At 42.5% G+C, this 16,953-nt stretch overlaps 1 protein-coding gene across 1 annotated transcript in view; it reads right to left on the bottom strand.

The window, feature by feature from the left end:
* Positions 1–11,416, bottom strand: part of CNIH3 (cornichon family AMPA receptor auxiliary protein 3) — a 49,289-nt gene extending 37,873 nt beyond the window's left edge. The window contains exon 1 of the mRNA XM_056487439.1: positions 11,229–11,416. Within this exon, the coding sequence (XP_056343414.1) occupies positions 11,229–11,309 (81 nt within the window). The 5' untranslated portion in view covers positions 11,310–11,416. The remainder of the gene's footprint in view (positions 1–11,228) is intronic.
* Positions 11,417–16,953: the final 5,537 nt, after the last annotated feature.

Genomic DNA, 16,953 nt, shown 5'->3' with positions numbered 1-16,953 from the left:
GATGTCTTTCTCACTGCCTCTATATCACAGATGCACCACTACAGACTTGTACATCTGCTACTTGCATAGGCCAAATTCTTCACTATCCAGTTTTTTCCCCATCAAACTGGGGACAGGCTAAACATGAACTGGTGAAACACCTGTACAAGAGGCAGGTGCAGAACACAGGAAGAAAGGTGGCCTGGTTACAGTGGACCAATAGTTGGTTTATTCTGTATGGAAGCAAGATAACTGCCAACCTATAGATGTGAGAGGGTTTATTTTTCTGCCCTTGTTTTTCCTCAAAATTACAAATAATTTCTAATTTATCTCACCTTAAATACAGTGTGTTCCCATGCAATGTTTCTACTTATCTTTTTTATTCTCATCAGAATTATAGTATATGCAAGAAGAAACACACAGATGCATTACAGTCACAAAGCCCCATCTTCATAAATTATTCTCAAAATGAACTGAGGCACTTTTTCTATTACTTAACAGCCCAAAGCTGATAATCCAAAGCTAGGAATAAACAGGCTGTTTCTGCAGAATAAATTCAGGGAAAGGGTAGTAAACAGATGGGAGAATGTACCAATATAGGTACAACTAGAAAAAATATTTGCCCCAAAGAAGGTGGTAAGAGAATGAGATCAAAAGAGAAGATTCTTTTCAGTATGAGTAGATAGAAGTCATAGGTGAAAGACTGGCCAGCTGGCTGGTGCTCTCTAAGTAAGTATCCAATCTTACCACCACAACACAATTTGTTCTTTTATTGAGCTTCCAAAGACTCCTACATATTGCTAGAATTTATTATTTTGATATTGTAAAGTTCTGCTATGCTGATAAATGCTGGGAGAAGCATTACCTTCCTTTCCTCCACACACTCCTTAGTTTTCCTCTCAGGCTTCTCATTGCTGCTGAGACTTTTCCTCCCTCTCCCGTGTTCTCCATTCGCACCAGAAGCAATTTATGCACATTCACCAAAATCCAGAACTCACATAAAGGAATCTGGGTCCTGTCACTGAAAAATCTGCTCAAGCATGCCACTCATTACACCATACCCACACACAAGGCTCATGACACAGGCTGTCCAAAAACATCCACCACCTGAATTAACCATACCTTCTGGATTCAGGCAGCCTCAAATAACTGCCTCCCAAATGAGAATGAGAGCACAGCAATCTTCCCTCTTGTTAGTTCCTTGCTCATAGATGGATTTTCTTCCTCTCATTTCCTCTTTCCTTCACATCTTTCTCCCTGAAGTCCTCCCTCCCACAGTTCCATTTTCCCCCTTTCCACATCATTTTTATTCCCCATTACCCACTCAGCAGTGGGGGTTCTACTAATGCTGTCTTAGAAGCCTGTGGCAGGCAGAAATTCTGCTGGATCTGCTCTTCCTGGCTTTCAGTGGCACAGTAGGAGCCCAGCTGGACCAGCAAGAGGCAGGACAATGGAACAGGTGCTCTTCTAATGCAGGCAGCATCAGGCAGGGATGACTACATTAAAGACCTTTCCAAGTTTTCTTTCTTTGCCAAAAAGAGGCCAGGCAGACCTTGTAGGAAATAACTCCAAGGCTAAGACACACACACACACACACAAATGTGAAATAGCCTTCAGCCACACAGCTGTGTTTGCAGGGCTAAGGCAAGGGGAAGCAATAAAGCAGCACTGGAGCTGTGGGTGCAGAAAAGAAGGAAGGGAAAGGGACGCAGCAATGTGTAGAAGTGACCAAAAATGGAGATTAAAAGAACAGCAACCCAAAAAGCATCCTCATCTGTTCAGCCATGTTCTCATAAAACTCCTTAGTTTAATTACAGGAGCATGATTGAGGATAAGGATACATTTCAGCACAGCTCCAAACAGGCCTGTCACTTGGATGATCAGCAAATCAATTTTCTAAAGGATCTGCTAATAGTGTTTATATAATACTGAGGGAAGAACAACTCTGAAATACAGGCAATCAAATTGATTTCAGTGGAGCCTTCATTATGTTTGCTTATAAATGCCCACTCTGTGAATGTATAAAGAAGTTTCTAGTTAGATGGTGATACAATGTGAACTATTTAGCCCAAACTCATAACGTGATAAAATAATAATGCAACAGAAGATTGACTAAACAATTACACACTTGAAACTGTGACTCACACACAGCGTGAAGAGGTTGGCATTTAAATACATTTTAAAAATCAAATGTCATTCTATTAAAAAAAATGCTGCTTGTATCAACAAGGCCTGGCACTTGCACACTATCTTGTATGAGATAATTGCAAGGGCTATAAGTTACTAATTATCACAATTTTACTGTAGGTTTCCTCAATTTTTTAAGCTTTGATTTCTTCAGCTTAGCCTTCCAGATGCATTTTTAAAAACCCAACCTATATTTGACAGCTAAAATATGACATGACCTGCAAAAGCATAGAAATACAGAAGGACCCAAAACCAACTCAGATTTTTCATGACCTGTTACATTGGTGGGGGAGTTGCAAGCTGTGTACAATGGAAGAATTCAGTGATGGCACTTCTTCTTCATCTCCCTTATGTTCTGCTTCATGTATTCACATTATCACAACTGGAGCCACAAGTTCAGCACTCCTGCAGTATCTTGCTGAGAAAACCTACTTCTATTGTAAATGATTTGTGATTTTAATGTAACTTTCCACAATGACATTCCTAAAATAAACCCTTGCTTTATAGCAATACCTGTTCAATGGGAAGCAGAGAAAAATGCAAAGACTTTTGTCCTGCCTTCACAAGGTGCACTGATGCCTCGCTGAATTTAAACCTACCCTCTGTTTAAAGCCATTCCCTCTTTTCTTTCACTACATGTCCTAGTAAAAAGTCCCTCTCCAGCTCTCTTGTAGGCCCTGTTCCAGTACTGCAAGGTGCTATAATGTCTCCCTGGAGCCTTCTCTTCTCCAGGCTGAACAATTCCAATCCTTTCAGCCTTCTCAGGGTGCTCCAAGTGCTGAACTGCACTGGACCCACTTTAAGAGCCACATTGATCTTACACTGATGGCCCAGAGCTGGACACAGCACTCCAGGTGTGCTCTCATGAGAGCAGAATCCCTCCCCTGCCCTGCTGCTCCTGCCCCTGTGATGCAGCCCAGGACACGTTTGTCTTTCTGGGCAGTGAGCACACACTGCCAGGTCAGGCTGAGCTCTCACCAGCCAGGGCCCCTGAGTCCTTCTGCCCAGGGCTGCTCTCCCCCCATTCTCCACCCTGGCTGTGTTTGTGCCTGGGATTGCCCTGGCACAGGGGCAGGATCTGGTCCTTGGCCTTGCTGAATGTCACCAGGCTCACACAGGCTCAGCTCTCCAGCTGCCAAGGTCCCTCTGGATGGCATCCCTTCCCTCCAGGGGCTGACCACACCCACAGCCTGGTGCATTAAACCCACTGAGGGTGCCTTGGTTCCATTCTCCATGTCACTGACAGAGTCATTAAACAGTGCTGGCTCCAATTCCCACTCCTGAGGAACAGCACTTGTCACTGGTCTCAGCAATCGAGCTGTTTGTTTTGTTGCTGAGAGTGCAACTATCCAGCCAATTCCTTATCCATCTTTCTAATCCATGTCTCTCCAGTTTAGAGGCAAGGATGTCATTCAGGACAGTGTCAAATGCTTTGCACAAGTCCAGGCAGATGACACATGCTGCTCCCTCATCCACCAACTCTGTAATCCTGTTGTAAAACAGCACCAAATTTCTCAGTGTGGTTTGCCCTCAGTGAGGCCATGTTGGCTGTCACCAGTCATTTTTTCTTTTCCATGTGCCTGAGTATGGCATCTAGGAGGATTTGCTCCATGATCTTCCATTCAGTTTCCTGGGGTGGGTTCCACAGAGTACAGCACAAAACTTTTCTCAGGGGAGTGCACCATGAGGATGACATAAAAGTCAGAAGCTGCAGCACAGAAATTCCAGCCATGTGTAAGAAAACAATGTTCACAGTGCAAAGAGTAAAGTACTGGAACAAGTTCTCAGTCTTGCAGAATCCCAGAGTGGATCAGGTTGGAAGGGACCACATTGGGTCATCTGGTCCAACCTCCTGCTCAAGCAGGGTCAAGCCAGGGCACACGGATTTTGTCCAGATGTTTCTGGAATCTCTTCAGTGAGGGAGACTCCACAGCTTCGTACTGAGGAGCCCAGAACTGACACAGCTCTCCAGATGTGCCTCACCAGGGCTGAGCAGAGGGGCAGGATCACCCCCCTTGACCTGCTGGCAGCAGTTTTCCTAATGAATGGATCTCTGAATACCATTGGTCTTCTTGGCCACAAGGACACGCTGCTGGCTCAGGGACACTTATTGTCAAACCAGACCCCAGGTCCTTCTCCACAGAGCTGCTTCCCAGCAGGCTGGGGTTATTCCTGCCCAGGCACAGGACCCTGCACTTGCCCTTATGACCTTCAGACAGCTCTTCTGCCTGTTTCTCCATCCTGTCAGGTCCTTCTGAAGGGCTGCACTGCACTGGGGGTATTGCCCACTCCTTCCAGCCTGGTGTCATCAGAACGTGCTGAGGATGCACCTGCCCCTTCAGCCAAGACATGGATGGGTAGGTAAGTTAAAACAACACTGGGCCCTGTACAATCCTTAGGGACACCACTTGTGACAGGCTCTCCTGTGCCATGAATTACAGCTCCCTGAGATTCCATTCAGCCAGCTCCACACTTGCTGAGTCTGCCTTCGAGGATGGTGTGTGACTTCAGCCTCGCTCAAGTCCAGGTGGGCAACACCCACTGCTCTCCCCTCATCCATCCAGGCACTGTTTCATCTCTCCACCCATGGAGAGTTCATAACTGAACTAGACAGGATCTTGAGCAGCCTGGCCTATCTTTCAAATTAGCCTAGATGATTTCCTAGATTCCTTCCAATCAAAATTATTCTATGAACCTTTTATTATCTCTTGTAACAGGAACAGGACATTTCTGAAGCTGTAATTTCTATCAAGGAACACAGGAAATGTTCACCATCACAGTCACAAGTCGAATTTTCAACAGGGAACTTCCAACTGTGAAACACTGGAAGGTGACCTAGTAAATCAAACCATATTTGACATTCTTCTGCCTTTACCCCATCAGCTGACTCTACCCTGTGACTTTAGGTGACTCTTTTTAGAGTGGAAATAACAATAATTATTAAATGTGACAGAGATCCTTAGTTTCCACAGGATTTGGAAGTGTTTTCCAAATTACCATCACCAGAAGAGTAAGCCTCCCAGTACCCCCAGTTTACAGCTTAAGTGAGACCTAGCTCCACTGCCTGGTAGAGTCACCTCCAGCTGCCAGCAGCACACTGGTTATAAAGGAGAGGCATGTCACAGGCACTGGCAAAGAGGAATGGGCCAAAGGGATGTCTGTTATCGGCATGGAAAACATTCTCTGCTGAGCTTCTTCCTCCTTCTGAAAAATACTTTGCTAAAACAGTATTTATGTTTGGGTCACAGTAATCCACTAAGCTGAGGGCTGAATTCAATGTTTTAAATGTGATTTAATGCAGTGTGTGGTGGCTGAATAAACAAATACATGTAATGAGCTATAAACTCATGTCTCCAACTCAATCTAAGAGTTTTACTCATGATCTAATAAAACATGACAGCTGTATTGCCTTGCTTATTAACAAGCATAGCACTTATCTAAAAGCACTAGAAATACATTATTTACCAATTTGGATACAAATCCCTTTAGTAAGTAGATTTTACAACTAATCCTAAGACCAAAAACCCTTTGGATATGTGACAACCAAATAACATTTAAATAGCTCTCTGCACATATTGTGGGAGGCACAAGACTCCACAGAATAATTTATTTTACACAGATAATGGAGTCACTGTGACTTGTGAGGCATCCAGAATTACAGCCAGTGGCAAACACACACCATTTAAAATCTTTCTCCAAACAAATCTCATCGTGACAGCTCAAGTATACACAGAGATCCTGCTTAATCTTTCCACAGTATTTGTTTGTGTTGGAGCCCATAGACTTCTATGATCTTTTAAATTATTATTTGAGCATGGCAAAGTTGCTAAACTGAGATATACCTCTTTCCCAATATATAAAATAACAGTTTGCTCCACAGCCTGTGCTGCCTGGCCTAATATCTGTCTGTCAGCATTAATGTGACAAACTTCTCAAAGAAAAGTTGTAAGGGAGCTGTCAAGCTGTGTTATAGCCAGGGCAATCTGTGCTCTGTCTTTAAAAAGAGTGGAAATATCAAACTAATTCCTTAAACTGTCCTGACTATAAAACCTTCAGGGACAATGTGCTTAGCTGCTTAGGCAAGAAAAGACATTTTCAAGTAATATATAAAACATACAGCAACAGCATCTGTGTCCCCCTTCATCAAATCTTAATCTGATTTTATTTTTAAGCACATAATTATCCAACATTCTCAGAGAAATGTTTTAATGACTCATTAAAGAACAGTACTGAACTTCAATATCTGAAATTCAGGCTTGACCACAAGTCTGTAAGGAAATTACTTTCTTTCTAAAATTTCTTTCTAAAGCATTGCAAAGAGATTAAATAGAGATGGCTGGTAGCTTTCACCAGGTTAGGTGAAAGTTAGATCACAGATCTCTTTACAGGTTTCAGGTAAGGCAGAGCTCTCCTCCAAACCTAAGTCATAGAAACACTAAGACACAGGTACACAGAGAACATTGACAGATCAGAGCATAATTTGTGACCAAAGTGTTTTGCTCAACTGAATTTGCTATCAAGCCAACCTTATGTGCTTTTTATGTGTCTTCAAAATTAAGGCTGTACAATTTATCAAAAATTAGGCTAGGAATTTTGTGAGCAAGCCTAAGTAAGTCAGAAACCAAATACTCACCAAATTGCACATCCATAACTCTTAGAGAGCTTTTGAATTTTTTACTTGAGCTATTGAAACTTGAGTGCTAATAAAATACAGTCCACATCACCAGGGCAGTACAGTGACAAAAAACAGAAGTGGCAACATGTTATATGTGTATAGCACCTTCTGTCAGAAAGCAAAGACTTTTTAGAAATAGCTCTTAAATAAAGTGACAGACAGTACTTGCAGTTTAGTTCCATTGTTCAAACTTTGCAAATGAGAAAACAAGGCATAGATAACTCAAGGTGTCTGATAAACATAACACACAAAGCCATTAGCAGAAACAACACTGAATACAGATTCCAACAGCTTCATTCCCTGGTGTTTGCAAAAAAATGATGCTTTGGTTAAAACTATAAGTTAATCTTAGGCTATATTACTCTGTTCAGTCACTGCCTACCACTGTTTTTAATTATACTTATGAACTTGTAACTGCAAAGTGAAGCCAAAATTATGTTAAGGTAGTTTATCAAAATTAATACTATCCTCAAACTTCAGAAGAAAAATAAGTTGGTGTAGGGGGTATAAACCAAAAAAAGCTCCATCTTCTGCTGCTTTATTCTTCTTATGCTTGGCTCAGGTAGCTGCCATCACTTTCAACACACACTGCTCTTGTTATGCCAAAGAGCTGTTCCTGGATTCATCTGCATTCACAACTATATCAAAATACTCCAAAATGTATCCAGTGTGGTACAACTTCTCAGGCTGACACTGCCAACTTTTTCACTGGCATGATACCTCTGATACTTTCTGGCAATCCCTAAGTTATGAAGCAGTCACATGCAAAGATATGCGTGTACTACTTGAAAAAGAGATGGCCCACCATGGAAATTTCCACCATAGAAATTCTTTTCTTTTTAACAGAAATGTTCTTGGTATTTGTGAATTGTTTTTCCATGGTATTATAAGATGGACCACTTTGAAAAACTCTTTTCCTAAAGCTTGCCTTTAAATAACAAATCTCAAAGCAAGTATTTTCATCTCAAAATATCACCAGAAGGGAAGGACTGAGATTACTCAAAACCAATATGCTTTAAGATAACATAGTGCTGCAGGACTCAACACAAGCACACCCCTTTTTAACTGAGAACAAATAAGGCACAACTTGGTCAGCTTTAGTTAACCTCACTTGAGACACAGCTTAGTGGAGCTACACTGGAGATGAATCTGGTGTGTCAAGCCTTGTTGGGAGCTCAAGCAGACTTGACATGGCTCAGCTAAAATCTTAGCCCAAGATCATTCAGGAATGGAATAAAACTGATCAGGAAAAAGCTGTATATAAAGAACAAGAGCTGAGGACAGCCAAACAAAGTGTCTGTGATTGTTAGTAGGAAGACTAACGCTGTTCTTGAGCATACAACAAGATCAGAGGATGATATAAAATTAGGTAGTTAGTAGACCAAATTCTGCTGTTAGCTGATCATGCACTTCTACATGGTGTATCTAATACTGTGACATTACAGCTAGAGGTAATGTGGTCACTGAACAACCTAAATGCTTTAAAAATTCCTCCACCACAGAGTGTCACATTGGTTTAATGTAGTACATGGAGATTTTCAAGTCCTTTTCTTCCATTGAATATATATGAGTGAAATTACAGCAACAATGCATGAAGATAATTCTTATGCAGAGTTTAAACAAATATTTCTGATAATACCTAATTTGGTTTTGTTGGGAGGATTTTTTATGACAGACACCTCTGGCTACCTGTACAAGAAGATCAAGGCAGTAAAAGAATTGTAATATATTCCAGATATCTGGAGGACTGTGTGCATTTTGCTTACAATTCCTTTAAAATGCTCTGACCAGCTTCATTCCACCTGCTTCCAAGGAATAAGGAGCACAGGAATGTATAGGCAGTCTTTAACTTCCTAGAGGAAAGGCACCAGATAAGGAGGACAGTGTCCAAAAATAAAAATCCTCATCTTACTCTCTTGTTTTGATTGCACAGTTTTTATTGAACCTATTAGATCAATGTGAAAAAAATTGTAATTATCTGACTTGCCAGCAGGAAGAAAATGAAGTTGTATTTGATCTGCTATTAAATCATTCCAGATATATGCCCAAACCTCACTCAGCTTCACTATCAAGTCCAATGCCACAGTTTTTTCTTATCCTTTAAAATAATTTACAAAATATAAATTCTCATTCTCAGAAATCTTTCTAAGTGATGAGATGTTCAGATTATTCACCAACTTATTCTTAGCAGCAGAATGTCTTAAAAAAATAAACAAGAAAATATAATTATTGAAACACTCCTCTGCCATTATTAGAACCTATGTACAATATATTTACTGTCCCTTACCAGTATAATATAGTGGAAGAAAAATCAGGTCACAGGAAAGGAGTAGGAGTTTTGTTTCTTGGGAAGATTTTCACAACTGAGATGTTTAAGGTAAAAGAAACTCCAATGACTCAATACATAACTTACAGAAGAAACCAGACTGGACCAGTTCTTATAGAAAGGATAATAAAAAATCCTTGTGTTCTGTCTACATGGATAGCCTAAAAGTTTATTTTGGCAGGGTGTTAAATCTGTTATTCTACGACTTTCCTTCCCAAAACATGTATTTTAATAGATTTTTTTCCTATTTACTAGGAAAGATAGTGCCAATTCTTCGTCTCTTACAACAGAAGAGCATTTCCAGCCATTTTCCATTTCAACCCCTCAACAATTTTTAACAGATATAAGAAACATGCAGCACAAACCTATGTGTATTGAGAAAAGGTTTCCTTTCCTAGTTGCCTTTACAGAGCTCTCGTACTAAGGGATTGCTCTTCATGAGTTTATAGACTGAAAGTTTTAAAATTGTTTCACTAAGAGTAAATTTGCACTTATTTATGGGAGAAAAATTTGCCAGATTTGCTTCACGTCCTTTATGAATTCCACTTCATGATGACCACTCCAGACCCAAAAAAAGAGGACACAGTGACAGACTTCAAATATATAAAGCAACCATTAAAATTGCTGCAGTTTAATTTGAAGCTAGAGATTCACAGGAGAACACACTTCTAACTCTAAGCCCCTTGAGGAAGATGTGGAATTCTCACTTTCGGAGACCTAAAGGTTTGCAGAAGAGGAGGAGAGAAAACATGAGTAATAATCTAAATTTTACTACTCCTTTTTTCAGAGTAGTGCAGTAGCTGGCTGCCAGAGTCCCTTCCAGCTTTGCAGTACTTGACATCACAACAGCACTCGGCACTACAATCACACCTTTGTGGTTTCCTTATTTAAAAAAACAAAAAAACAACAAACTTGTAACAGTCCCACAAAGAGCACAAAATAATTAAATTTCAAAGTATTCTCACAACAGAAGGATTTCTTTCATAGTTCTAATAGTACTAAGCTAGCAGCTTCACTTTCACTTCAATAAAAATAAATCCTGCATCTCCCTTGCTTGATAGTCAAAGGAGGATTTTTCTTTTGTCATACTCCATCAGGTAGCTGTAGAAGCATCCATGAGACTTGCACTATTTTCCAGTTTATCCTGTTCCATCCTGAATGCTTACAGCACGGAGGTATCGTGTAGCACACATAAAGTGGAATTAATTTTAAAATGTGTAACAGCTCAAAAGAATTGCAAGTTATGCATTAGAATGATCTCACATCTGAGTTACACTCACCTACCACAGACACCCAGTGAACAGTGAGGAACGAGCACCGACCCTGTGGAGTTCAATTAATGAAGGTGGACCACAATATGCATCAGAAGGATGAGTTTCCCATTCAACCCCGACTTTTTAGGAAGTTATTAACGTAACAATTACTGAGGGGAAAACACCGTATCTGCTCCATCAGACACGGGGCTGGGGCAGCGCGGGGCTGGGGCAGCGCTCAGCCTGCGAGCGCTCCCGGCGCGGGGACCGAGCTGCCACTGAGCCCGAGTGTCACAGAGCCCAAATGTCACAGAGCCCAGGTGTCACTGAGCCCAAATGTCACTGAGCCCAGGTGTCACAGAGCCCAGGTGTCATAGAGCCCAAATGTCACTGAGCTCAGGTGTCACAGAGCCCAGGTGTCACAGTCCCCAGGCTACCACAGACCCCAAGTGCCACACACCCAAGTGTCACAGACCCCAAGTGTCACCGACCCCAGGTGCCACAGACCCCAAGTGCCACACACCCAAGTGTCACAGACCCCAAGTGTCACAGACCCCAAGTGCCACATATCCCAAGTGTCACCGACCCCAAGTGCCACAGACCCCAAGCTGCCACACACCCCGAGTGTCACCGACCCCAGGTGTCACAGACCCCAAGCCGTCACGGCTCCTTGCGCTCGCAGCAATGAACAAACACCGTCCCCCACGCTTGTCTCACGGCAAGCTCCGTCCGCCCCGCCTCAGCCCCGCTGCCCACGGCAGGACCCTCCGCCCGGGGCTGCAGCCGCTCCCAGCGCGGGGCTACTCACATGCCAGATGGCGAAGAAGATGAGGGCGGCGCAGAGGACCAGCGACAGCATGTAGCAGAAGGCGGCGAAGGTGAAGGCCATGGCGGGGAGAGCCCTCCTCGCCCCCCTCCGCCGGGCGGGCTGTGCCAGCGGGCGAGCGGGGCGAGCGGGGCGAGCGGGGCGGGCAGCGCCGCACGCACCGGGGCCGGGCCCGCCCCGACCCCCGCAACGCCCCCGGCCCGGCCCGGCCCGGCCCCTCCGCCGCGATCCCCTCCCCGCCGAGGCGCCGCCGTGGGCGGCCACCAGGGGCGGGACCCTCGGTGCGGGGAGGGATGCGCGGGGGTCCCGATGCGCTGGGGTCCGGATGCGCTGGGGATTCGGATGCGCTGGGGTCCGGATGCGCGGGGGTCCCGATGCGCTGGGGGTTCGGGGCTCGGTGATGCGGGGAGGGATGCGCTGGGGTCCGGATGCTCTGGGGGTTCGGTTGCCCTCGGGTCCGGATGCGCTGGGAGTTCGGGGCTCGGCGGTGCGGAGCGGAATGCGCTCGGCGGTGCGGGATGCGCTGGGGTCCGGATGCGCTGGGATCAGGATGCGCTGGGGTCAGGATGCGCTGGGATCAGGATGCGCTGGGGTCAGGATGCCCTGGGATCAGGATGCGCTAGGGTCTGGATGCGCTGGGAGTTCAGGGCTCGGCGGTGCGGGGCTGCTGCCGCCGCTCGAGTGTCTGCAGCCAGAGAGAGCCGCGTGTTCCTGACTGAAATCCTGTCACGACAGCGTGAGAGGAAGGAGCGTAGGCGCGGATCAGTTCAGGCCAAATCTTGAGAAGATAATTATGTGTCTAAACTTGAAGCGCTTTGGAGGGGTTTTTAAGAAGTTTTTGTTTTATTTTTTTTCTCTTCTCAGGGTCAGTTAAATCGGGTGAAACATCCCCCAGGCTCAGTGGGTGGACCAGCGGTGGAGTGTCCATCCTCTGATAGAGAGAGGACAGGAACCCAGCCCAAGAGCTCATGAAGCAAAGCAGAGTAGCTTAGCAAAGCACGATCAGTCTGCCTATTCCCACCAGGTGAAAAAGGCATTTACTGGTGGAGTAAAAAAATAAAGCCTTCCTTAACAGCTACTGCTTTCAGGTATATACAATATCAAATTGCTGAAGTACATATGTAAAATAAGAAAGGAAGAGCAAGCTCCTGCCTTGTCTTATCTTTAATGGATGGATCCCTTCATACCTTGTCTTTAACAGCACCCACAGTGTCTCCAGATACAATTTAGCCATTTCTGCAGATCTGGTTTAGATTTACCATGAAAAGTTCTTCCACTTCTTTGAAGCACATTAGCTGGCACAATATAGCAGGTGTGCAAGCAAAAAGTTTTAATGAGAAAATACCAGAGAACCATCAGAAGTCCCATTTAAAAATATCTTGAAGAACATGCATGAAAGTTATGTATCTGAAACACCCTTACAAAACTGAAACAGAATTTCAGCTCACAGCGCTTTTTCATTCCTTTTATGGATTAAAGGGATTCAGTAACACTGTTTAGAAATTTGCCGATGTTCACCTGTGAAAGTCAGACTTTATGGCACAAGAGAACACAATTCCATCAAAGCCAAGTTAAGTGGAAGCTTTCTTTGTAAATGTTTCCAATATATTTTTATTTAAAAGTACAGTATATTCTTTGTAACATAATATGCACTTTTATCCTGAGACAAGAGTGTTGATTTGAATCAAGAGTCAAGGACAGTAATTAATAAACCAATTAGGAATAAACTGATGGATGTAACCTTTCATAATTGAGCTGCTCCAGACTGTACGTGTGGTCTGATGTTTTAATTAAGAAGGACAGAACATGGCAAATAGAAATGAGATGCATGTTATACAGGGATGCAGTAAACCTATTTATTGTAATTCTCTGACCTTTTAATTTTTTTGTACCTGAAATCCTGCAGGGTGTATACTTGTGGAGGTAAATGGTTTATTCATAACCACACATTTTGAAAAGAACAGTAAATGAGGTACAGGAATCATCTTTGGAAATATTTATTTATTTTGCCATGGTTACTTTAATATCTGGATATATATCACCTATGCTAAGATTCAACACAGAAAACACCTGCTGCTTCTAAGAAATGAAAATAAAACATTTTTTCTGGACCACTTATATGGATACATCTCCACAAATGTATATGCATGCCTATGAAAAATACAAATATACTGTAGCTATCATTTATGAACAGAAATAACCCTTAAATCTCAGTTTAGCACTACACTCCAAGGTAAATACTCTCCTGTTTTTCACTCTAATCTTCATTAATATTCCAGCTATTTATTTGGAGCTCTTCAAGGAGCGCACAGGCAAAATACTTGTTTCTGATTTTGCAAGGAGACTGCTCCACAGCCAAAGACTTCCCAGATCACAGAGACTTTCCTGATACTGACTTTGAAACATACATTGCCCCTAGCCATATTGCTAGCCATTAATCACTGCTAGTGGCTGTCAAATTACAAAAGTTTCTGACATACAGCGAAGGCAAAAAATCCATAAAGATACATTTAGGACATTTTTGTCTTACTGTGTTCTTCTTACATAATACCATGAGAATACCTTAAGTATCCTCAGATGTGTAAGCCATGGAGGGTGATGGAAAGATATACCCCTCTGATTTGCACTCAGAGATTTGTCTGAGTAATGGCTAAAAATCTTCCTTATCTCCATCTCGTTACAAGCTCATTACAGCTCTCTGTGGTATGAGGACCTCACAGCAGGGAGCTGTTTCTTTGTCATTTATGAATGAGACTACTGCAAATTGGGAAGCACAAGGCGAAATAATATGGATGTGCCTGACTATTTTCTCCCTGGTTTAAGCCCCTGTGAGCACAACAGGAACACCAGTCTGTCTATTAGCTCCTCATGCACTTCTATGGTCTTCAAATAAACTAATGGACCTGATCTGAGCTGCATGAGAAATTACAGTCCAGCACCCAGCTGTGCTCCTTTGAAATAATGTACAGCACAGCAGCCAGGATGGAGGGTGAGGGAGCTGAAGGTGGAGTGTGTGGGAGCTGAGGATGCAGCATTATCTGCTCAGGGGACCTGGAATGGGCAAACTAGATAAACACAGAGCACAGGGTACATATTTTATATACATAAAATAGATTTTTTGCCTTTATGAAAAACTCTTGCTTTCAAAAACTGTTATTTTAACACTTCTTGAGACCCACGTGGATTTCTATTACTAGAAATAAAAGGCTCAGAGGTTCTGCAGCACTCTTAGGAAATGCAGTAATTCCTGCTCTCTGATGTTCAGCAGCTCATTTTAGCAGCCACAGCCTCAGATTTAGCACCTCATCTTTCACTCTTCCATCTTCAAAAATCTTACCAATGCTCCTGCTTCCTCCATGGTATTCCCAAGTAATTTCCAGAAGGGATTGCTGCTCTCTCCCTGTGGCTCCCACCTGTAACCCAGGAATGCAACAGAAAAAAATAGTCAGGAAACTGAACCATAAGATGAATTGCAGACTAAATAGAAAGTCAGTAGGAAATGGAAAGTAAATTCTGTTCAGACTGATTTAAAAAGGGTTTTATTCTCTCCTCTCATATTTAACCAGAGACTCTTTCTTTTAAATATATTTGATGATGGGTACACATGGCATTTCAAGCTTGACAACAGTTCCTAGCACAATTAGCTGGCTTTGTCCCACAGTACCCACAAACAGATTGGGACAATGCATTTGTACACCCTGAAGAGAAAAGGGTTTTACAAAAGGTTGTTAGGGCTCTTGATTTCCTTGAGCAGATTCAATTTTGGAATGCAAGTTATCCCTCTTTGGATTTGGTGCTTGCAAAGAGAAAGAATTTCTCTTTATTTTGCATATTTGTTGAAAAATATGACTGCAGTACAGTCTGATCCCAATTTCACAGAGAGTCATTACACGGGGATAGATGGTGGTGCTGCATTTGTACAAGTAGTACTGAGATGCTGATTTTCAAAGCTATCACTCTGCAAATATGACCATATCTCAAAACACAAACATGATCAGGAACTTTTTTACTTAAGCATGGCTTTTTACTTTGTGAGGACCTCTATGAAGGGACCATAAAAATTTAATTTCAGATAAATAATAACAAGAGTACATCTGGTGAGCAGCAGACAGCCCTCAAAAACAAACAGCTTCCAGTTGTGAAAACAGATTGTGAAAATAGATTTAACAGATTCATGAGTTCAGGATGTCCTTAGATTAGCAGGTCTCAGAGCACTTGATTTTATATGAAATGACCTTTTGTGATAGATAATGAATTTCCAGTGGCTAATTTACAGAATGGTATCAGAGATGAGAAGGGACTGCTAATGAGTCTTTCAACTCCCAAATAATTACCACAACTGGATAAACCTAAAGGAGACGTTTTTATGAGGCTTGCAGTCCTTGAAGTGGGAGGCTAAAATCACCGTAAATCCACCCACAAGGTGATACACCCTCAGCCAAATTAGTTCACAGCTTTAAGATTTATATATTATTGCTACATTCTTGTTGTTTAAGTGTAACATGTAAGTGTAACATGCATACTGAGTGCCTGTTAGAGTAAAAGCCATTATATTAATTATAGTAGAGAACTCTCATTCATAGATTATTTTTAATAATATGTGTGACTCTCTCTTGTGTGAACCTTAAGTAATACTAAATTATTAACAATGCTTATATAAAAATTGCCATCATCGTGCTTTACTGCTAATATCCCACAGAGATTAATAGAAGCATTTCATACCCTTGTGCATTATTATTTCAGATTATCTGCAGATTCTAGATGAAATTACTCTATTATTTCATGGTCAGTTCATTTTCAAAAGGTTACTTTTGCAATAATAAAGGCAAGTGACATTTTATTAATGAAGTCTCATTTTCAGATACCAAGAATAAGATAGTTCACAAACCCACTGACAATAATCTTGTTTTACTGCCAGCTGTTCCCACTTTTTTTTGTAGGACTTGGATGAATAAATTTTACGTACATTATCATAAGATCACAGGAAAGTTTATGTCAGAAGGGACTTCAGGTTGTCTCTAGTCCGACCTCCTGTGCAAAGCAGTGACAAACACAAGGTCAGGCTTATTGCTCAAGGCTTCATCTTGAAAGTCTTGAAAGCCTCCATGGACAGAGCCAGAGCAGCCTCTCTGGGCAGCCTGTTCCACTGCCTGTCTCAGGTCATCTTCAGCAGAATTGTCAGGTCCCAGCCTGTTTCATTGCCAGGGCTTATTCCCTGCTGAGTACACAACTTCACATTTGTCACTGGTGAAGTCTGTAATGTTCCTGTTAGGCTATAAACTCCATATTATTGAAGTTCACTTTTAAAAGCATGGATTAATATGCAATGCAGAAATGTTCCTAATGAGCAAAGTGAAACTGTTCAGAGCATGACACTACAGTGCTTTGTTTCTACTGCTCCCTTGCCAGCCCATATTAGAATTATACAGAATCCCAGTCGTGTCCATGATGGCCACTGGCAAAACTGGGGCTCAGGTCTGCAGCTCAGATCACTCTCCTGAGCTCAGTGATCTCAGTGCTGTTCTGTGCCATGCTCTGATAACCAGCACCACAGAGGCAGGACACACATGTTGATTCTTCATGATCTGCTAGCAAACAGATGAGTGTTTGTCATCAGGGAATCTGTGACTTTTTCCATTACCTGCAGGGTTAGTGGAGCAACTTTGTGAGCATAGATACCATTCCACCTCTTAAATCTTAAGATATG

The sequence above is a fragment of the Oenanthe melanoleuca genome, chromosome 3 (assembly GCF_029582105.1).
Source record: "Oenanthe melanoleuca isolate GR-GAL-2019-014 chromosome 3, OMel1.0, whole genome shotgun sequence".
NCBI classification, from domain to species: Eukaryota; Metazoa; Chordata; class Aves; order Passeriformes; family Muscicapidae; genus Oenanthe; species Oenanthe melanoleuca.
This window is presented reverse-complemented; position numbering and strand designations above follow the sequence as displayed.